This window comes from Pinus tabuliformis, chromosome 9 (assembly GCF_031772625.1).
Source record: "Pinus tabuliformis cultivar Carrire ecotype Pingquan chromosome 9, CPIR1, whole genome shotgun sequence".
Classification (NCBI taxonomy): domain Eukaryota; kingdom Viridiplantae; phylum Streptophyta; class Pinopsida; order Pinales; family Pinaceae; genus Pinus; species Pinus tabuliformis.
Genome location: NC_142307.1, coordinates 1,658,169,921 through 1,658,194,704, shown reverse-complemented (window position 1 = coordinate 1,658,194,704; position 24,784 = coordinate 1,658,169,921). Strand labels below are relative to the sequence as shown.

Sequence of the window (24,784 nt, the reverse complement as noted above, 5' to 3'; positions counted from 1 at the left end):
ATTAATATGCTCCACCAAGTGACTTAGTTTGTATTAGATCACATACATTAGTATGCACTAGTTCAAGTATTTCATGTTTTCTTCTATTTCCATGCACAGTAAATTCTTCCCTATGTAGTTTTCCTACTGCAAAACCTTCACATTCAAACACTACTACATGTAGGGGGGTTTTAAGACAATATTTGAGTCAATTGTCTTAACTTAAGACAAAAATAAACTCAAATATTGTCTTAAATATTGTCTCTAAGCGGGTGTCTCAAAATATAATGTCTCAAAAATTTGTCTCTATAAAGACAATATAGAACACATATTATTATTGTCTCTATAAAGACAATTTGATTTGTCTTTCTAGAGACAATTTCATTTGTGTCTCTTTAGAGACAATTACATTTTTGTCTTTTTAGAGACAATTCCATAATTCAAACTATTTTCTCTCTAGAGACAATATAAAAAATTATTTAAAAAAAAATAAATGTCCATAATTCAAACTATTGTCTCTCTAGAGACAATATAAAAAATTATTAAAAAAAAAAAAAAAAATCATTTTGAATGTCTGCTGGCCCATATCGTTCTCACCTGTAACAGATTCCGTAAGGAAGAAATTATCTACTTGTACAACGAAATCAAAGATGATCATTGAGTTCCTTTTACCTTGAGAAAACTGAGTGGTCCATAACTGGTTATTAAACCTGCTTCCTTATCGTCTACAAGGAAGGATTTTGTAGGTGCCTTCTTGAAATTCTCACTTCCAGACCAATCCATGGAATTCACCCATCTTGAATTGCCTGAAAGACACATAATTTGAACAATTAACTTTTCAATTTTGAAGATTAGACTGACAAGCCTAAAAAATACAACTGCAAATAAGTTAATAACAGACTTAACACCTAAATCATAAAGTCATTGTCCAAAACAAAAACAATATGTTATATGTATACAATATCATTACCTAACCAATTGCAAATGAGATCATATTCTCCTGCATAAACTAGCAACTTAACACCATCCTCCAAGAGTGTTGGAATGCCAACTTCCATCTTCCGCATCCAGTTAGTAAGCATAGCTTCATAAACCACGGGGCTACAGGGGACAAATTTTTGGCTGCCAACCCCCAGGGCATCCCTAACGGAACCCTGGTTTAAGTAATTCTCCATATTTGAAAAATCATAGCACAGACCACCATTGCACTCCTTCCAAACATCATAGTACTACAATATATAAAACAAAATAATGAAAACTAATATCGTAAGATATATAAAACAACGATGAGAAACTACATTTTAAGATACAAAATGCTGATAAAATAAACATAATGTCTGGTTGTCCAGTATTTAGAATTTAAGTCTTACATTGATATTCCCAGCTAATGCCATAATGGAATTGAAAATTGAGGTGCACACCAAGTATGATGCAAAGCATGTGACAGTCCCTTTGGTACCTGGCAAATTATCACACCGGCTATAATCAGAACCTACATTAAGAACCTTCGATAAAGGATCTAGCATAAGATAAGCCGTAACCAGTTACTTAAAACACTTCACAAATGGTAACTAAGGATCATAAAGCAAACAACATTTAGCCATCAAGCTTCTCACAATGTAAAACATAGTAACAAGATTTCAATATGAACACATACAAATCTAGTTCAGTAAACAAAGTATACATCTCATAAATATGAAAATATGCATTTTGTTCCAAATTTTAATAGGATTTCAACCCCATGAAAAAATATTCCTTGAAATTTGATGACTAGTTTATATTTATAGGTGTCTATTTCTGAGATTTTTGGGCTTTTGTTTGTGGATTAAAGGTCTACAAGTATCAAATACATGAGATATATTATCAAAAACGATAAAAAGTGGACCATACTGCAAAATGTTTGTAAAAACACACAATAAACAAGAATGAACTAACTAGAGGAGGGAAAACCACACCTATGCACAATATTTTGAGATCCAGATAATCCTTCACTACTGTTATGGAAAACGCTTGCACAAACAACTTAAAAAATACATTGAATATTTCAAAAACCACATCAACAAACAAGCCTTCCATAGCGGATAAGTGTTCAAAGCCCTTAACATAAAATTTTATGGATTGTACTTGCTCATTATGTACTGAAGAAAACACAGCTCAACCAAGAAGAATGCTAGATTTTCCATCTGAATAATAGATAGTACGACTTTTCAGTACAGTAGGGTATTATTAGGAGTAAAATAAAGAAAAGTAATTTAAAACATGAATGCTAGATTTTATGAGGCATTTTCGAAAGTAGATTTGATCAATGCCACACAGGCTGCTTTCAACAATATAGAAAGTGGTGTCATTCAAAACTTTACCACTTTGTTGGAATCAGCTGCCTTTGGAAACCTGAGGAGGAATACATATGGCCGAGTGCGAACTGTAAGCTTTAAGTTCACTTGCTTTAATATCGTAGACTCCTGCGAAGAGTTATTATAAATTGATCAGTCAATCTGAATGTTTGGAGACTATGTTGCAATTAATGACAAAGAATTATCAGTTAGAGCTAATTACCATGGCCACTATCTATTCTGACGTGCATTCATTTGGGAAGATGCGGATGAATTCATTGACCTATAGCCAAGTATAAAGAAGCTCTTATCAATATTGTGTTATCTATTATAATATAATTTTTGTGCTGATTCCAGCATAAAGCGTAATCTTCTGTAGGAGTAGATATTGCTGGTGTATGTACTTTTATACAACCAACAAAGTGTTATTTTAATTAGATATATACACATCCTTTCTTAAATATGTCAGCAAGTCATCCTACCTGTGGAGGACAGACTTCTTCATATTTTCTAGCTATAAACATTGCAGCGATAGCAAGTAATGGCAAATTCTTCCTTGCAATACTCTGAATAGAAAGGTATATGTCAATGATGTTCACAGTGAGATACAATGTCTCTGGCATTAATTCCAATTCCAGATGCACTTGAAAATTTTAAGATTTTGATGTCAGGCCTAAGAGATAGACCATATAAATCTCTTTTAGATCTAAGTTTGATAGCAAATGGAAGTTGGAACTAGCATAGGAACAAATTTGTACCTCCATGAACCAATCAATCACGACTGCCCTCATCTTTGCATTGATTTTAACCTAGTTTCTCATATAATCTGGAGGTATCCAACTCACGTCCTGGGCATACATGAATGCCAAATTTTACTTAAGGAAAATAAAAATTTACCTTCACCCTAACAAGAAACTGCAACCATTGACAGAGAAACATACCTCAATTGTCCAGTAGAATTTGTATATATCTTCAACGTATTCAAAAACTGCCAATTGGCTTTCAATGTTTCCATCATCAATGCTAGGAAGCACCTGATGGGAATCCCTGAATGCATCCTGAAATACATTCATCAAGATTATTAGTCATTTTCAGCTGACTTACATCATAAATAAACACAACACTAACTTGAGGCTATCAAGATAACTAATCATTTTCATCCAACTTACAACATGACTAAAGACAAAGCTATCTTAAGGTTATAAAACTTGCTAGTAATTTGGAGTGGACATGGATACTCTTTGGTTTGTGTATATTTGTTGAACAAGAACAAGAAAAGTATAGGAGAGTGACACAGACCTCACTTTGAGATGTTAACATTGCAGTCTTTGGTTTGTGTATAATTGTTGAACAAGAACAATAAAAGTATAAGAGAGTGACACAGACCTCACTTTGAGATGTTAGCATTGCAGTCAATGATGGTGCAGTGTGTTTCCTAGCTTTCAGTTGGCTAGGTCTTTCTAATCCCCCTTCTTGTGCACTTGAGTCGATGTTATCACTAATACAAATGACAGCGTCATTGCTGGTGGTGCAACTGTCATCATTGGGTAAGTTGGCAAGGCATAAAAGAGCAACATAGCCATGACATGGATCTGAATACTTCTCATGAACATATCTCAGCTCATTTCTTCCTACACTTAAGTGGAAGTCAACCATGAAGTTTGCACATTCCCTGGAACAAGTAAATCAAATGTTATATTCCTTAACAACGTACAGGGTTAACTAAATGTGCACACACCCAAAATAGTTTGATGTGCACATTTGTCAATCTTTCCCATATGTAGAATTAAATACAATTTCAGACAGGTTGCCAGTAAATTAGTGTTGTAGGAGGTCCACTAGGTTTTGGATATATAATCTACAGACTGCGTAATTCATGGAAATTCCTAAGATATTTAGTAGTAAGTATCCTTTGGGAGGTTAAACCCATTAAAAGAATGGTGCCTTGAGAACTAGAAGACTTACTTGAGATCTTCTTTTGAGTAGCTTGTGTGAAGAGCAAGTGTTTTACTCCAACATGGATCCTTCTTCAAAGTGCATTGAGCAGTGTAGGCAGCAGCAGCAGCAAGGATTGATGGACTGTATTTGATCATTTTGTAATGAAGCAAACACAGCTCAACCAAGTAAAATGCTAGATTTTCTATCTGAACCATGCGATAATACATTTAATTTTTAATAGTAAAGGAGAGGACTATTAGGAAATACAATGAAGAAAAGACATTTAAACCAAAATCTCAATTTTCCAAAAGCATTTTGAAAGTCAATTTGATCAATACATCAGAAGATTTTTTTGACAATACAAAAGAAACAGTGGAGTTCATCACTTTACCACTTTGTCAGGACCAGCTGCCTTGAGAAAGCTGACAAGGAATACACATGGAATGGAAACGGTAAGATTGAATTCCAATCGATTTAATATTGTATGCTCCTGCCAAGTATCATTATCAATGTATCACTCACACTGAATCTTTAAAATCTATTGTAATTAAATGAAACAGAAAGATATCAGCTAGAGATAATTACCATGGCTACTATCATTTTGGATGTGTATTGGTATCTTGAGATGCAGATCAATTCATTGACCTGTAACCAAATATGAATTGATTCTTCTTATGTCAATATTCAACAGCCAACCAGGTATTCTATCAATTAGATATATGCAAAAGGTTTCCTTACAGTCATGCTTATGGATGTCAGTAAGTCATCCTACCTGAGGAGTGCAGGTATCTTGAAATTTGCAAGCTATAAACATCGCAGCGATACCCACTAATTGTAATTCCCACTTCCTAGCAATATAAATAGAAAGGTATCTATCCATAATGTTTACAGTGAGATACAATGTTTCTGGCATTAGTTCAGATTTTTGATGCACCTGCAAAATTTAATATTTTGAGGTAAAGCCTAAGAAATTGCCCACATAAAGTTCTTCTAGATCCAACATTGGCAACAAACGAAGTTAGGATAGGAACTAATTTGTACCTGTATCAACCAATCAATCAGGGTTGCCCTCATTGTCTCATTGATTTCATCCTGCCTTTTCATATAATCTAGAGGTACACGGCTCATGTTCTGGACATACGGGACTGCCAATGATTACTAAATGAAAATTAAAAATTTACCTTCACATTCACACAAATCTCCAATCATTGATAGAGAAACATACCTCAATCTTCTGATAGGACTTGTATATGTCTCCAACATATTCCGCAACTGCCAATTGGTTTCCGAGGTCTCCATCATCAACGCTAGGGAGAACCTCTTGAGCGTCCTGAAATAAATCCATCAAAATTATTAATCATTTTTATCCAAACTACATAATAGATAAACATAAATCAATCTTACAACTATAAAACCTCTTAGTAATTGGGCATGGATGTGGGTACCTTTGGCTGATATATATTTGGATTTGAGCTAGTACATAAAACAAGAAAAGTATCAGAAAAGTAATAAACTTAATCAATAAGACAGACCTCACTTCGAGCTGTTAGCACCGCAGTCTCTGACTGTGCAATGGGTTTCATTGCTTTTAGTTGGCTAGATGTTTTTAATCCCCCATCTTGTGCACTTGAGTCTACGCTATCACCGATAGAAACAACATTATCCTTCTTTCTAGTAGTGTCATTCTCAGCCTTCCTTCTGACAATCCACCTCTGTTTGTTTCCCTGGACTACCTTTGCCTCTACTTTGGCTCCTGCCTTAACAACAATATCATCTGCTTGGAATTGCTGGAATCAAAATGGGAAAATTAAAGAGTGAGATTCCATGCTTGGGCTCATAGAAAATAGAGAACAGAATGAGTCCCGTGAAACGAAAACAAAGAGCAACAAATTAAACATGCCCAGAAAAACAGAATACTAGACAGGAAGATCGAAAAAGCAGGTGGCTAAACATAGAGGTTTTGCCTGGTTGCTAGTTCAATTCCCCAGGAGATTGTCCTTTATAAACGATAGACCCAGTTCTTTACAAAAAAACAATAATTCAACTTTCTTAATTGACTCTGATTAAACTTACCTGAGTGCTGGGATTGGCTCCCTTATTGGCATTGACAACCAAGTTTACTTTAGACCTCCTGAGACAGTAGTCAATCCAATAGTGTAGGACTTGACATTAGAAGCAGAGACCACCAAATAGAAAGAAACAAAAACCCAGCAGCAGATTTATTCAATTTATACATCTGAAGGATAATAAATAACATAAAACAACATACTCCATCACCACATCTTTGTTGATATTGCATTTGGGGTTCCGAGCTCCCACCACATTGCCAATGTCTCCTAACGCCTTCCTATTATTGTTTCCTTGTTGTGCTTTTTGATTGGGTGCAACCATTGCAAGGCCTGCCATTTTGCGCGCACATGATTTCATGGAAAAGCAAACTAAAAAATCAACTTAAAATGCAGTTTTTCTATGGGTCTTCAAAACTTGGGCTTCAACCCTTCATATTCTCTGCATCTAGGCTTGGATTAGCCAGGCAGATATTTCCTATATCAATTACTGACAGCCAAAAACATTAGAAGCAGACCCATCCAACTCTCTGAGTCTCCACCACTTACAAGAGGACAAAAGTTGGAGAAGGTGCTGCGGGAAAAAGAAGCGGACAAAAATAAAGCTAGGGGATATCAATCCCTACTAGCAAAATATGGCAACACCTTGGGTTCATAGGAAAATGCATAGGTATGTACTATGTTTTTCCAGAGTATTTTAATTTTCAAGCAATTTGTTAAGGAGTTCAAAAGCCTGTGCACTATTAAGCACAGGAAATCAAGAATGCAAGCTAGTTCAACCCATCATCCCAACCCTAACCCAAGGATAGGATGAAGAGTGGCATACAAAAATGTTGTATTGGGTTGTACGAATATAGCCACAGCACTCCCTCTTTTCTTTTAATACATTATTATAAAAAAAAAATATTGTAATCAAATCTGCAGTAAAATAGAACCATTGTCTATGGTTACAAACCTGGATCCTAAGAAAAGTTGCACTAGGATTGACCCAAAGTCAGATCCATAGGATTGCTACTTTATGTAAAGACATCTTAGCATGACAAACTGATAAAGAAGTTGTTAACTTGCAATAGCAATCATCTAGAATTTGGAATTGGTAAAACCCTGTTAGAAGATGCTTATAAGCAAGATTCGTGAAATGTGCATCTATTCTGTTTCTGATTCTTTCCTTCACGTGATAGTAGGATATTCTACTGTGTATTGACTTGATCGCTGCGACTGTTTTCAGCGGAGCACTCTCAGCTGTTTATATCAGTTATGAATGAGCTACTCATGATCCCAAGATCTTTGTGATCATCAACTTATTATCATGTACAAAGCTAGGGATTGCCAGCAAATTCTGCATCCTCATCAAAAAGGAAATGAATATGGATTAAGAGCTCATGTAGAAACTCCTTTATGCCAACATACATTTTTCTCATTAATATATGTCAGCATCTTAGGCTGAAGAGGAAACTTCTCGTATACTTTTCATTTCTAATATGCTATTCCAAGTTCTAGTCAAAGTACTTTCACATTATAGTTTCCATATAATTTCAACACGAGAATGTCAATCTTCCAAAATGACCAGCAGCTTCTTGATTTTCAATTGTAGATCTTATTAGACACTTCGTGGATATATTTGAATCTAGTGTAGGAACAACCAGAAAATAATTTCAAGCAAACTAAGAGGGATACTCCAAAAAATCATCAATTAGGCATGAGCTAGTCGTGAAGGAAAATAACAGACAAATATGTAAAGACAAGGAAGAAACTGGCTTACATTATTTCCAACAAGAAAAAAATACACCACTGAACAAAAATTACTTTAATAATTGCATTCCCCATGTTGGTGAGAGCTGCAGAAAACTATTTAAATAAAGAGTACAGCAGGAAGCATAGTGTGAGATTTGCATACAAAAATATTGCCAAAATATGAGGTACCATTTTGTACTGTTGTTTTATTAAACGAAGCACAACACTGTGAAAAGAATTATTTATCAATGCCATACATCCCAGATGAGGGTGTAACTATTTCTTTGTTTATTTTGGTTTATGTGCATTATTTCCCATGTCACATGATGACAGTAATCAGAAACATATTATGCAACTACGCAACATGATGAATATTGATCCATTCAAAATCTTTTTAAGGTCTACCAAGAAAAAATAATGAATTGTTGAAAACAAGGATAGAACCTTGTAAGAATCATCGCCTTTGGACAAATATATGTAATCTAACTAAAGTTCCACATCTGAAAATTGGAATTACAGATGGATATGCGGCAATGATAGCTTCTTTGTAAGGTAAGAAAAATGCAAGATGATTAGGGTGAAGAAGAGGATACTCACACGCTGGCATCATCCCTACCAAGAAGTTTAACAGGGGTTCCTAATCTAGGAGACATCAAGTGAGTTGTAAATAGCTCCTCTACACCCAGAATCCTTCCAGGCCACCAAGACCCATTTCTCCTTCTCACCCACACATTGGTACCAATGGCTATATCAATTTTGGGCGTGATAGTAGGTGTTGCTGCACTTGATTCTCCCATGATTGTCTAAAAACCAAGAATCCAACCCAGCTTAGATGCCCAGTACCCACCGTCTCATTGCCATCTCCTTTTATCCCTCAACCCACCTGGTTAACCTGCAAATCAAACCTTAGATATATCAACAATCACCTCACACCCATGAATTCAAATAAGCCCAAATCCCATGTCTATAAATAAGATTATGCAAAGAGTAATAAAGGGCTAGTAAGACACAACTAACACACTTTGAAATCCCAAAAAGGCCATGTCAGTAGAATGAAAATAGATATGCTGCAAGTCATCATTTGGGTGTGTACTTTATGCCTGAATGCTTCTGGAGACCGTTTTAGCAGAAGGATATGATGGGTTTGAGTGACAGGGGCTTCAAATAGTTGGCTTTCTTAGTTGTTATTGTCCTGGAAACCTGCCCCCTTAAATACCCGCTTCACCACTTTCGGATCTGTGCTCATCCAGGTGGCCCAAAGAAAAAAGAGTTCTGTTTTTCCTAGTAAAGGGGATTCAAGAAGAACCAAACTTGTAGACAGAATAAAAATGAATAAATACTTAAGCCAGTAATAGGGACAAATAAATTACCTTTACACCTTAAGCTATTAAACCTTGCGCAAGTACAATAGATGTGGTAGTTCTAACACCTGCTAAATCATTTGTCTTTGCTGCAACCTATCTTACCAACTTGGCCCTAATATTTTCAACTGGGTCCTCTAATTCAACCTGTCAGAAGCAAGGTGCAACATTGAAAAGCATTAACTAGACTGGATTAACTAGACAAGAAATAAAAATTTTACTTGACTCATCAACATCTGGCACACAAGTATTTTTTTTCAACTGTTTAAAGTGTCATTCATTACTCTACTATGGCTACTGCACCAAACTTCCTCTTCTTTCCAATGTTACCCAATGAGGCAAAGTGGCAACTGTTGTCATACTACCTATAGCATATGCAATCTTCCCTTATTCGGAATAGAGAATTACAATATCTTCATATTAGTTATCTCACAAACATGAATTCCATCTAGATTTAATTCATATTAGCTATCCAATTGGCCATCTAGATTTAATTCACCACTGTTGTGCATAAACAATACTTCATATGTGAGCACCAGATATTGAAGGATCTGTTAGGACATACAAGTTTTTTCTTGAGCCCTCACTGATTTGATACTTTTTCTAGAGTGAGCGTTGCCTTTTGATTTGGTAGTGCCTTTAGTTTGGATACTTTTGGCATTCACATGGAAACTTAGGAGCCTAGGTTGTGTTCCTAGATGACCCAACATGCTTCTGGAACCCTTGGAATTCACCCAGCTTCACGAAAAATGTTTAAGGCAAATCTGCCCAAATTGACAAAACTATTTTTAATACTTTTTTCCATAAAAGACTAACTTTGGGAGCAATTTAAGAGAAGGTGGTGATGAATTTTGAAAAAATAAAACATGAATTTTTCGGGAACATGCTGATTTACAAAAACCTCTTTCATCTTTTCAACAAGTGTCATGTTTTGGAAGATTCAAATGGCTCTCTGAAGCCTATTTTTCAGAAAATCCCCAGATTTAATTTTTTCTACTTTTATAAAAACACCTAACCGTGAACTGATGGTTATGGAAATATCCAAGTGTCAAAAAGCATTGGCTCTTTAGCATCTACGTCAGTGATAATTGTTGACAAATTGCACCCATAAGGTCCTAGTTTCTATGTCATCAAAAGTCGTTGTTGATATCAATCAAAAAATTTTATTGACAATAATACTATGACACTAGAGCATTGCTTATGCTATAGGAATAAATTGCTGCATTCATGGACATCTGAATTGGATTGTTTAGTGATCCTGGTGGATCTTAACTGCAAACAAAAAAACATCAAACGAAGACCATCTCGAAGCCAAAGGATTTATTTTCAAGGGAATTTGTATTAGGTGTTTCAATTTGTATTTTTCAATTCATTTGGACAGGACGGTACACAATGGATAAATGTACCGCAGAAACAAATGTAAAGGTTGTCGGTTATAGAAAAAAATTTCAAAGACCCTAGTCATCGTTTATGGCTGAAGATAGTCCATACTTTATTAAGTACACTCTCCATTTTGCAGGTAGAGCCTACTATCAAATAATTGTGAGACAACATGATCATTTTCTTTTAAAAACCATTACCATTAAATGGGAAAAACATTGTAATTGTTTAACAAGTAAGAATGTTAAGGTCAACAAGATTGTAAAGTTCATTCCTGTGTTATGGTTTTGGAGGATGAAACCTGAAGAAATTAAGTTCTCTTCTACTATTTATAATTTCACTTGATAGTGGTGATAAAAGATTTTTGTTATGCCTGTCACTACTAGTCATGCTTTCAAACTATAAGTTGGACCTTTTAGGTAGCCTGTATCCAATGCAAGGGATTATTAGAAAAACTCGATTATGTTTAACATATTGCTATCATAATGGTTTACGTAATGAACTACAGAGAATTTCCTCAGAGGAATTGGATCAAAATAATGATAGGAATAGAGAAAGTGAGGCCTTCTTAGATAATGAATCTACGGAGGAATATAATCTCATTCCAGAAAAGTTTGCGGTTACTATTAATGATGAACACCTATAAACATCTCGTAAGCATCATTATGAAAAATTACTCACCATCCTTGAGACTCATGTTCTATATGATTCGAACAGTGGAGACTGCCAACAAATGAGTGAACTTTTGTCTCCTTTTGTTGCATTAATAGGTGATGAAAATGAAGCATTTTTGTGCTCTATCTACTCTATACACATGGCATGTGATGATTTCAGATTGAATGAGGTGGCAGAGTATTCTAAGGCAGGGATCAACCAATTTGGGGCTATTGTAGATATTCAAGAAGTAAATTTGATTATTTCAGAGGTAAATGGCAGAGTAGTCAAATAATAAGAGATTAATAATAACTAGAAGAGGTTTTGAAAGAAAGGAAACAACAATTAAAAATCAGATCCAAATTTAGTGGCATCAATTTGGTTCTTTAAGGCATGAAATCAACAGTTCCAGATTTCAAGAGCATTTGAGATTGCATAAAGTCTAGTGGTTCCTGCATACTATGGTAATCACACTAGTGGTGACTACTGTATACAACCACAATTGCACTAGCGGTGCCTATTGTATACTATTTTGTTTGAAGTCTGTATTTAGGTCAAAAAGCATTACAACTGGCCCAAAAATGTCAGGGACTGGGTGGGGTAAAAAAGACCCGTAGGTCAGTTAAACAACTGACCACGAACAAAATTTCAATTACTTGACAACAAATGAATTCCATTTGGCTGACTTGTCACACCAAGGGGTGCTCTTTCATCAAAATCAACCAAAATTTGCACCATAATATTGGTCGTAACAACTAATTGGCACCTCCAGGAGAAGTGAATCCTCGGGGTAGCCTAGCATGGGAACGTCATCATCCTTAAACCACAACCCCATTGGCATGTCTCAACTAGTGCTATCACGAGCACCTACATCATCCCTACCGATAAACAAATGAGATCAACAACAAAAAGAGGTTCCAGCAAAAATAAAATAAACCCTATTTTCTCTTTCTTCCTAGTTCCATATTTCCCTTCACTACCACTGAGCCTCCATTTCCTTGATTTCAATGTAAAAGCCAAATGCAACTGAATTATTGTTTCATGGTCTAAAATGCAACGAAAATGTGACCGAATTATTGTTTCATGGTCTACGTAGTTAATCTTTCCATCATATTTTTTGAATATATATATAGATATATATATATATATATATATATATATATATATATATATATATATATATATATATATATATATATATATATATATATATATATATATATAGAGAGAGAGAGAGAGAGAGAGAGAGAGAGAGAGAGAGAGAGAGAGAGAGAGAGAGAGAGATAGATAGATATATATATACATCTATATATACTAAAACATCCCCATCCTTTGAAAAGAAAAAAAAGAATGTGGACACTCAAAACCGAGAACAAACTGAAAGTTAATGCAACTGCAATTCAAGAGCATGTCCACAACATGGAATTATTAATAGCAAACTACTTGTGTTGAATTTAACCTAAATTCATTGAAGGTAATAATTCTGGAGTTTGATTTAAGTGGGAACTCAAAAGGAGTAACCCATCTAGCTCAGTAGTTAAAGCCCAAGATTCCTAATCTTGTAGTCGTGGGTTCGAACCCTACGTTTGGCGTGTCGTGTTCATTTAATGCATATTTTGAAATGAAATATTTGTCTCTGGATTTCTTATTCTTTAAGCTCCTGTTTGTTAGAACTGTCGGGATTTATTATTCTCAAGCCCCTGTTTTGGAAAAATACTAAACAACCATCGCTAAGTTTAACATACAACAATCATGTCGCGTAGTGGGTTCAAACCCCACACTAGGCGGGTGTCGTTGTCTATCAATCAATTTCCAGTTTGGGAAAAATTCAAAAAAAGCATCGTAGGGTGTGGATTCAAATCCCATGGTATGCGGGTGTTCGTTGATCATTTAGATTTATCCTCATCCAAGATCCTTGATTTGAACCCTAGGTAGGCGGGTGTTGTTAACTATCAAGCTTCTGTTTTGGAAAAATACAAAACGAGCACAAAACAAACATCGGCTAAAGCCAAATCAAAGGTGTTCATAATGCTCTACAGGATATAAACATTATTCTCCAAAATTACCACCAAAACCATAAACCCTCACTAAAAAACCTAGAGCTTGTAAAATTACATTCACAATCAGCTGGACAAAATCATGTCGATCATGGAAAGAAATCAACTTTCACAATACAAGCATAAATTCTTTAAAATTTCTTCATTGAACAACTTCCAGCAACATTATTGTTTTCAGAACGAAAAAGAATAATTGTGTTATATTGAGGCAATATAAAGAGAAACAGATAGTACATCCAAGAGCTTTTGAAAGTTGTAGCAAAGACAGGGCGAAAACCTGGATACCCTATGCATACTGGGAAGCAGTAGGGATTGACACACCAAATACCAAATACAGGATTTAATTGAACAAAATGCCTAGGATATAAAACATATTGGCAAAGAAGGTCATCGATTTATACACCAAACCTATACAGGGAGATATATCAAAATGATAAAAAAAATAGAGCACACCTGTAAATTCTCAGAGAATTAAAACCCAGGGAAGGAGAAATAGAATCAAGCTCCGACAAGGAGGTGGAGGATAATTTTGATTCAAATAATTCTTACCTTGAACTGAGGTAATGGGATTCGATCCCTCTGAAGTCTGCGCACTATTGGAGTGTGGTAATGGGATTCGCTCCCTCCGAAGTCTACTCATTATTGGAGTGCGCGGAATGCTCCGGTCTACTCATTTTTGGACTGCACGAAATGCTCCGGAAGAATGAGATTTCTTGAAACTGAAAAGGTAGGGTAGGATGGGAGGCATAAGACCCCCTCGGCGGAATGTGGCTCTATCTAGAACCTACGCTAAAACTTACGCTAATGTAATTACACAAGTCTTTAACCATAAAATTCATTGATATTATGTTAAGTGTGTTCTCATCGGTATGAGTGTCTTTTACATTTATTGCTTCTTTACACCTTGAGTACTATTATTTCTAATATTTTTTTTTGTTTGTTTTTCTGGTTGTTGGAGGAGTTTGGTAATACAAATTTTTTAATTTTAACTTAATAAAAGTTTTATTTTAATGCAAAAATGAGTTTATTATAAATATTTCATTTATAATGCTAGTAATTTTATAAATTTAAAATTATTTTTCTCAAATTTCAAAGTGAATGGTAAAAATACATAGTCTTAAGGGTCAACCTAGTTAGTTGAGTTCCCATTGTTAAAAAATCTTTTCTATTTAAAGGTCACTTGTTTAATTATCTTGACGTTATTGGAGTAAGACTTCATGGTCGAGCTTATAGGTTGTGATCCTTTCAAGTAGATTTGCCTGGTACAAATTGATACATATTTTATATGTTTTATAATGTTGATAATATAATTATGTTGGAGTGGAAGAACATGAAGAACTGTCCATGTTCTCTTGATGGTTTCAGTGAACTCGTGGTTTTTCTACAAACGGAAAATGGATCATGGATTCAAATTCGGCTGCCACAGTTAACCCTAAGATTAGATAAGCTAAATCAATAAATCGAGTTGTCACAGCTAGCCATGAGACAAAGGATCGATACATCAACTTAATTAATCAAAGTATCAATCACATTAGGGATTCAGGGCACTAAGCTAGGATTTTGGATAATAGATCCTACTTTCTTTTACCAACTCGATACCGCCAGTGGTTTTTCCGACTCGAGAAGGAATCGAAAACTTAGACTTGGAGTAAATTTTATTAAATCTCAATACCATTTATGTGGGTAGTTTAGTATTGAGCATATTTTGTTTTGTTCAAAGCGAAATTCAACAATTTTTACGGATGAATGAGGGATTGTTTTTTTAGGGCTTCATCATGGTTCATGCGTTATTTTCATTGAGGATATTTAGTGAGTGGCCTCATCCCAAAATGGAAAACAAATCAATAGTAAATGTTAAAAATGGCAAGGAAATCTCATATTTTGTGGAAACAAATCATTTGGGCCAAGCCAAAATTGCCTCAGCAAACACAACAGGGAAGTGGATTTGGGTAACTGCAAAATAATATCAGGGCGTTTTAAAGCGAAGACTTGCGCACTTTAAATGGGAACAAGGAAGAAGAAAAAATTCCTAGAGAAACTAGCAGACATATAATAAAAGTAAACAAAATATTTGAAATGCAAATTTCATCCATCGAACAATGCCTCCCTAAAGATAACATCAAACAACTTCGAAAAATCTACAAAGTAGAGGAATAATTTTGAAGAGAAATGTCTCCCCTCCTCCATGATGGCACAAGTGTTGAAGATATAGTTGATGGTTTGATATTGAAGTCAAAATCCTTCCTGAACCCTTGAGCCAAAGAGGTCTCTCCTCTAGTATCTCTAAAAATATCCTACGAAGAGTCATAGCATTTCACTTAGAAATTATGACCCACCATGATCATATTAATAAATGACAACCACTAAACTAATGTGATAATCTATTCAGAATTTCCTTGCAAAAAAAATTAACTTCTTGTTTGCCCCTTTTTTGTAGTGAAAGTAGATTTCCTGATTGTCTCCATCATATTATGCCCCAACACTAGCTAACCAACATGACAACCCATTCACAATAAATGTCATCGACAATGATGTCAAAATGTGCAAATGAATTTTTTAGCTACCCCTTGTTGTGTATATCTCTTGCCAAAGAAGAGGAGTCTAATCTACTCTTCCTTGGCAAAGAACAATTGCCATTGTCCTTTCCACCTGCCAGAACAAACCTCGCAACCTTTAGCATCTTCATGACATGCAAACATACAACTGAATCCACTTCCTCTGATCACATTGCATTGGATAACTCGTCCTCATTCCACCATTTTGATCAACTATCAAAGCCTAGAGACCCTTGATCCTTGCAAAAAAACCTTTGCAAAGTCCTCCCCATTCACATCTGATTTGGAACATTGCAAAAAAGTACTACTAGCGTATAATATTCTCCCTCATGTGGTTCATTGAAATCATAACATCCTTTCAAGTGGTGAGATAAACAACCATTAGTGTGTTCACGATTTAGAATACCCTTTTCTTTCTATTACTAAACAGTCAATACTACTTCTTGCCTAGTTTAGTACATATCCCCTAGTTTTACCAAATACTTATTTTAATACCTCCAAAACCTATAACCCTCTACCCAAAATCCCCACCCTTTACAACAACATTGCTTCACGAAAGGCATTTTACATTTCTTCATAATTTTTCCTCTGTATATGAGAAAGAAACTAACTGTTACTTCTCCCTTATCCAAGATAATGCTCTTGATTACAAATTGAACAATGTATCATAATATTTCCTTTCTCTCTTCGTGTAAACTTGCTCAATTAGCGTCTAAATACCTTGTGAGATAAAAATCAATTCATGTATTGGATTTGGTATTGTGTCAATTATTCATTTTTAATGACTTAATAATGTGTTAATTGCCTTCCAATGCATGGTCAGTCTCGAATTAAAATTTTGACATGGAAAATCCTAATTTTGCAATTTTGGGAATCAAAGGCACATTGCAGCGACAATGTGTATCCATCTTGATGGATAGTGGGGCAACCCAAAATTTTATTGATGCACAATTGGTGGAGTGTAGAGGTATTCATAGATTTATATATATCCTGAACAACATGGGCGATAGAGGATGCCCATGCTTCACCTCAGTTGTCTTCTTGATTGTTGGTTCAATATGTTGAGGATATGGTTGATGGGAGAAATGTTGAGGATATGGTTGATGTCTTGATATTGAAGTCAAAATCCTTCCTTAACCCTTTAGCCAAAGAGGTGTCTCCTAAAGTATCTCCAATAATATCCTATGAAGAGTCATAAAATTTAACTTGGAATCATGGCCCACCATGATCATCTAATAATTAATTGAAATAGAAATAAACCCCAATTTATGGATTGGGTGGATCATATGGTGGGACTATTCTAGTGGGAACCCTAAATAAATGACTTGAAAACCCCTTGATTTTCTACCTTGTTGTCATTTATCTCCCAAATTTCTTGTTGGCTACACAGGTCCTAGAAAACATGGCAAGGAAGATGAGAGGGAGTTGACAAGGACATTAGGTTGTCCTATAACATCATAAAGTGCATCCACATGGATGATCATGGAATGGGAATTAAGGTCATAAAGTAGACTAGAGTGTTAGAGAAATAGGGTGCATGAAAATATTTTTTGAGTGTCCCAAAGGGAAATATACAATTCTTATCTCCTCTAAAATACACCATACATTTATTGTGGTGATAGTAACCACAAGACTCTTAGAACTAGTGGTATAGTGGTTGGTCATGAATGAATATGCAGAAAAGAAATCTAAAGTTTTCGACTCACTGGCATAAAATAGATCGTGGGGCCAAATCAAAATTTCGAGGGACATGTCAAGGATCTCCGGTAAAATGGGGTTAGCAGCCAAAGACTACCTTCCAAATAATTTAAGGAGAGTAGGGAATATTTAGAGGAGGCCAACTCAAGAAACCATAAGCAAGAAAAGGGGGAAACTATCTAACAAATATGGTTAGAGTAGGCATCAAAATCCCCATCCTTGAATGAAATGGTGGTTTACACGGGGCTCGTGAGAGAATATGGGATGGAGGGTAGATTGGCATGGTCAGAAAATGAGAGAAGGGTTTTATATACTAAAGGAATATGGGATGGAGGTTATGTCTAAGTTCAGGGAGGCTTTTAGATTTTTTTACAAGGATGGAGGTGGATGTATCACAACAAAGGAGCTTGGGACAGTAATGCATTCTTTGGGTCAAAACCCCAATGTATATTGGAAGTTGTCCAAATGTTTTATATTCAATAATCCAGTCCTTAATACAATAAACCACAAAAGAGTAGTTATAATCTGCCTGTAAATGCAACATATTAAATACACCATTCCAAATTGATTTTACTAAGGAGAATCAAAGAAATAGATGAGTATGGTCATCCATCGCCTCCATACAGAGTAAACAACAACTAGGCCCACTCTGTCCTTTACGACACAAATTGTCCCATGCCAAGATGAAGCCAGAAAGATACATTTACTGATATTCTTAGGCAGAGCAAAAATATGAAGCCAATATACAAAGATGCTCTGAAGGACTGCTCGAACTAGAGTCAACTTGCCTCCTAGGGAGAGCCACCTGTGTACACATGATAAAAGTATACTACGGATTTTCTCTATAAGTCAGCTCCAATCCTTAATTCCATAACAATTAGGTTGGAGTATAAATCTAAGATATTTAAAATCTGCATCCAGTGCAGTGGAGATAACACCAAAAATATGATAAATATCCAGTATCAATACAACATCTGGGTAAGAAGAAATCATATGAGATTTAATATTATTCATAAGGAGTCTAGAGACCAATCAAAAGAGGTCAATCTATCAAATAGTAACACATCATCGACAAAAATCAAAGGAGTAACTATGACTTGTCTACCTACACACTTGCAGACAAAATTACATTTAATCCATCTACCTCCACACCTGCAACCAAAATTACCGCCCTTGTGAATTTTGTGACTAATTCTTCCAAAATCCAATCTTTTATCCTCAACGTCTTCTTCTCGCAAAAGTTGTCATAGATAATTTCCCTCCACCACCCTTGTAGAAATTATGGTGTAGAGTTGCAACTACTCATGAAGTTTTAATCCAAATCATAGGACACAAACCTACTCTAATGCTCTTTCACAATTTAGAACAAAAATTTCATACATGTAATAAGAAAGAACACACATGCACACAAAATTTTTCCTAGGGAAAACAATATACTAAAAACCCCAATGTATGCTTGCATTAATATGATCAATAGAAATGTATTGCAATTTATTTGCTCAACTGAGCACAACCTACAAGTGAATGACCTGTCTCTTTGCTCACTGAGAAGCTCTAACCTAGACTTAGTGAATTTCTACCTCTGCTTGAGCCCATATTTCCTTGTGCAATTCCTTGAGAAATTAAGCCCCTATTATTTAGGAATTTTTACAAAATGGATTGTGAAATTCCAAAGGTTAATCATCCAACTGCATGCAACACCTGGACACTCAAGGCTAGTCTACAGTTGATGATACACTGCGTTGGAATCTCCACCACAGTTGGGGAACTAGAATTATCCATGAATTAGATATTTTATGTTGATTGATCAGTTAACTGGATGATCACCGAGTTTGACTGAAGTCCCACTGCACAATTCACCTTCCACTAGTTCCTCAAGCAGTTGGAACTAGTTTAACTGAAAACAACTTGAGATATCTAACTTTGATTGCTACAAATTAGAAATCATACATGCTTAACTAAACTCTAACTCCTCCAACTCGAATTTACTGAGTAAACCAGGTGACACAAGCCATGTCACACAAGTTAACTACATCCAAGCTGTCTGTTGATGTGGAAAGTCAAATTTTCTCAATTTAATCAAGGAAAAATCGAATTGAGAATTTCTTGCTACACCTTTCAAGACTCCCTCTCTGCAAGAAAGGGATTATCAACCACCCCTATCCTACACCTACGAAATTTGACCTTCCCTCTTGACAAGTCTTTTGTCAAAATGTCAACATGTTACTCCTTTATTAGAATGGAGTGTAGCAACATCATCTGCCTCTAGACACAGTCTCGTAAATGGTGATATTGGATATCTATATTCTTGGATAGATAGTGAAATATAGGAATCTCAAAGAGATTGATGCAACTTTGATTATCTCAATTGGATCCATCATCTGATCAAATAGTCCAACAAGTAGCTTTCTCGTCCATATTGCCTCACATGTTTCTTGACTTGCAGCCATGTATTATGCTTCTGTCTAGTTGAGCACCATAGATCTTTGCTTCCTGTCGTATCAAGAAACAACTATGGACCCAACACTAAAAATTACACTTGATGTACTCTTTTGTTCTAATGGACTTCATGTCCAATCTGTATCCATGAAGCCGCACAACTTCACTCCCTTTGCTCGTCTGTACCATAGTCCAAACTAGGTAGTGCATGTGAGGTACTGTAAAACATGCTTAGTTCCCTTCCAAAATAGTTTGGTTGACCTAACCATAGCTTGGCTTAGCTCGTTGACTGCACATCACATATCTGGTCATGTGTTCACAAGATACATGAGTGGACCCACTAGCTATCGATAAATGGTAGCATCCCTTCACCTGAAGTGGAATCCTCCTTCCTTTGGTTGTTTGTTAGAGGTGTTTCCATGGGTCTACAACTCTCCATGTAGAATCTTTGCAGTATCTCATTTTCATACTTTCCTTGAGAGACAAATAATTCCCCATCAGCTTGTCATACTTCCAACCTGATAAATTAGTGCATGAGACCCGTGTCCTTCATTTCAAATTCCCTTGCAAGGTCCTCCTTGTAAGATATGGTCAATGGCTCATCACTAGTTAAAATAAAATTATCAACATATAAGACAATTATAAGAAATTTGCCTTCTATCCATAAGTGATGAGGTTCACATCTGCTTCACTTATGGTGAAGCCCAAACCGGTGAGATAACTATCGAACTTGGTGTACCAAGCACAAGGTGCTTATTTGAGATCGTACAACGCTCACTTGAGTCTGCACACATGAGACTCTTGATCAAATGTCTCAAAACCTTTTTGCTACTCTATGTACAACTCCTCCTTAATAACCCCAATCTGAAATGTTGTTTTTACACGCATATGGTCGATATTCCACCCCATCTACGTAGCCAGACTAAGAATTGATTTAATGGATGAGTACCTTACTACAAGAGAAAATGTCTCCTGATAGTCAATTCCCTCAACTTGAGAGTACCCCTTGGCCATAAATCTGGCCTTATACTTCCATATGCTTCCGTTTGTTGCCTGCTTCACCTTGAAGATCCATCTCAAACCCACTATTGATTTATATGTTCTTCTTGGGACCTTTTCCCAAACATGGTTCTTTGCAATGGATTCATATTCCTCCAACATTTCATCAACCCATACAGGTTGCTCTATTTCTTCCTCAAAATAGGATTTCTCAATCTCTATAAGCTCAGTCATAAGAGCCATATGGCCAGTGTACCTCTCAGGTGACCTCCGTTGCTTACGCAAATTTGAAGGCTATCCCACATTCTCCCTTGCATCCTGCACAAGTCTATCAACTTCCTTGGTTATTTTTCTGCCTTCTCTGGAGATTTTGCTTTAGTGAATGTCTCCACTCTCTACTCTACAATTTGTGGTTACTCTACAACTTCCTGAGGTTCCTCTTTTTCAGCTAAAATCTCATCTTTTTGTGGCATCTAAATCTCCCTCTCAAGAGAGCACCACATAGATTTCTCCTCGTCAAAATTTACATCCGTTCACACAACTATCATTATGAGTGATGGAAAGTACACATGTTAGTTGTGGGGAGTTTCTGTGTAACCCACAAATACCCCGAATTATGCGGTCAACTAAATATTATTCCATGAGTCTTTGGAGACATGGCAGTAAACAGAGGCTCCAAAAATCTTGAAGTGCGACACATCCAAATTTATTCCTTAGAAAGCCTCCTCCGGTGTAATCATGCCAATAATCTGATGAGAACTTCAGTTCTACAAACACATTGTTGTATTGCATGCCTCAACCCACAAATGCAAAGGTAGGCCTTGGTTATGCAACATCACCCTCGTTGCTCCAAAATGCTATGGATATTCCTTTCAACCACTCCATTCTTATGTGGGTTGTGGGGTGTTGTCAACTCTCGTCGAATGCCTTCTTTCGCACATAAATTTTTAAATTCATTCAACAAATACTCACCTCCATTATTGCTCCTGAGAGCCTTCACCTTCTTGCTGGTTTCTTTCTCAACCAATGCCTTGAATTCTATGAACTTGGAGAATGTCTCATCTTTCTTCCTCATGAAGAGATCCAACACTTATGTGACAAGTCATCAACAAAAAGGACAAAATATTTGTGTCAAGCAGTGGAGGCTATCAAGAAAGGTCCACAGACATCAAAGTGGATCATTTCTTGGAATGCATGCGCTTTGTTGTCCCGATCATGAAATGAGGATTTTGTGTACTTCCCCAAGGTACATCCTTTACATACATCCTACGGCTCAAGTGCTCCTTTAGGGAGGCTAGTCGATATTTGTTGTACAATATTTGAGGTGCCATGATGCAAATGGCCAAGGCTTATGTGCTAAAGTTCACCTACATCATGGCCCTTCTCTTCCTCTTGTGCTGTACAACAACCCCCCATTTCATAAAATTTTATTTTCAAAACTATAATATGAAATGGGTCTCTTTTAGATTAAATTGGTACCAACTTAATATTCCTCAAAAGGTCTGAAAAGAAGAAAAACATTATAAAACCTTTTGAGACAATATTTAATTGGTCTTATAATAAAAAATGAATAATTCTTTATTATTGCGATAAAGCGATCGCAAGATCGCATATCACAATAACAAAGGATGCATAAAAAAAAGGCCCATTGGCTTTCCCCGTTGTGACAAGCGCGAATAACTATTGGATATCGGGAAGGTAAGCAATCATAACAAAAGGCCCCTCTCTTTGCTCCGACGCGATATCGCTATCGGCGATCAGGGAGTGTAACATGCATGCAATTAAAAGCCCTCTTCTAAAAACTCTCGATGCGAGTTGGCGATATCGCTATCAGCGATCGGGGATTCCGAAAGGACACCAATATAACAACTTAAGCATTCCTCCGATCCCCAATTGTGATAAAGCTAAGCGCAACTTTCAAAAAGGATTGATAAGGCTAGGATATATTATGTTTAATTATTATTTGAATCCTTTCTCTTCCCGATAGTAATTCACTTACGCCCAACTGCTAAAACATCAAAGCCACACTTAAATGAATGATTTGGCCAATAAACAATATGATGAGCATTTAAATGATTGACAGGTTTAAACAGCCAATTAATGGAGCAGTAATGCCAAAATCTCTTCAGAGATTGTATCCACAGCCACCTTATGTTAATCCCCCATTATTCATTGATTGATATAACTCTTTCATATTTTGTTTTGCGCCACCTATTCTCCGCATTACATTCATTTTATCTCCTGTGCAGAGCTCCTCCGAAGCAGCAAATTTAGGCCAAATGGGGAAGAATTCTAAGAAATCTGGAACAGCTTCAGCTTCCACAGTAACAGGACAACACACTGCCGATCCGGGACCAAGTAAAAAAGGATTAATCTCGGACACCACATGTCTTGGTCTCGGTAATACTACTTGGCAGAGCATCTATAATCTGGTTGAGGCCGAAGAGCCTCAGGAAACATCAGTACAAGCTACAACAGACTCGACCCAGAAGTCTGAGGCAACCCTAAAGGATTTGGCCGATTCTTACCTACACCGGATAGCGGCTCGAGAGCAAATTCTTCCATACACATATGTGGTAAGATGGGCAGCTGAGGAAATCCCAATTACAAAGAGAACATTTTGCACTACCGACGGGAGAGTATTCGGTTCATTTCAACCCAATGATTTGAGACAAATGTACCATTTGCCCAAACCAGAGAAGAAGTATAACAAAGCATTTCTAGAGAATTTCAGAGATGAAAATGAGATTGAATCAGCGCCTATATGGGAATGGAGACAAAACCCAGTGAAACACAAGCATGATTCCTCGGGTAAGTACTCTGTCGATTCCTTGTGTTCTCCTTATTGTTATGCCGGAGTGATGATGTGTAGGATTTGGGGGTTGCATGATTCTTCAAACTTCACCATAGAGATGGTACCTTTAATGGAAGCAGCATGCAATAGCGAAATAATGGATTGGGGGAATATATTATCTGATAAGTTAGCAATAGCTATTCTTGAGTTCAGAAACAAAACCCGCGTTACTGAAAGGTTCATTCCTCCATTTTACTTTAGTGCCTACATCTTAGATACTCTCTGTTTTAACTCTGAATTTCCTGTGCTGGGGTGGAGATGGACTCCACAGGACCCCATGCCCATTCATATCTATCACCAGAATTTGTGGAAAGCCCACTATAAACACCACCTATATCAAATTTGTAATGGATTTATGTTACCCATTTACTATACGATTTTTGAAAAACCTGCTCCTAAGATTTCCTCACAAGCACAGATTGACTTGACAGCCATAGGAACCTGGTTCGGAGAAGAGAAATTTACATATATAAGAGTTTTCGGTAGTCATGCCAGGCCTCATGTCCTCCCCTTGTATATACCCGACAAACTATTGGCTCGAGAAATAGCATATCAGCTTACATCTAAAGGAGTTACAAAGACTCTGAGGAATAAAAAGAAGCAAGTCTAGCCCCCTTTTCCTCTAAGGTGTGGTGTTTACACTCTGCATGACTACAAGCATGCAGAGAAAGAAGCAGAAAAGATAAATACACTAAATCTCGCCACTCTTCCTATATAGACGATTTGATCCAAACAAA

At 36.3% G+C, this 24,784-nt stretch overlaps 1 protein-coding gene and 1 long non-coding RNA gene across 2 annotated transcripts; both read right to left on the bottom strand.

Moving 5' to 3' along the window:
• Positions 1-690: 690 nt before the first annotated feature.
• On the bottom strand, positions 691-1,037 carry LOC149155231 (uncharacterized). The gene is made up of 2 exons (XR_016263788.1): positions 950-1,037; positions 691-785 (listed from the first exon to the last, which is right to left on the bottom strand). It is a non-coding gene; the product is annotated as an uncharacterized LOC149155231 (long non-coding RNA).
• Positions 1,038-2,327: 1,290 nt separating this feature from the next.
• On the bottom strand, positions 2,328-7,374 carry LOC149155230 (G2/mitotic-specific cyclin S13-6-like). The gene is made up of 13 exons (XM_089444364.1): positions 6,520-7,374; positions 6,324-6,381; positions 5,783-6,037; positions 5,476-5,580; positions 5,292-5,381; positions 5,023-5,184; positions 4,836-4,895; positions 4,642-4,740; positions 4,278-4,456; positions 3,699-3,984; positions 3,254-3,370; positions 2,795-2,878; positions 2,328-2,441 (listed from the first exon to the last, which is right to left on the bottom strand). The coding sequence occupies exons 1-13, from the start codon at positions 6,675-6,677 to the stop codon at positions 2,328-2,330; spliced, it is 1,767 nt and encodes a 588-aa protein (XP_089300490.1). The 5' UTR covers positions 6,678-7,374.
• Positions 7,375-24,784: the final 17,410 nt, after the last annotated feature.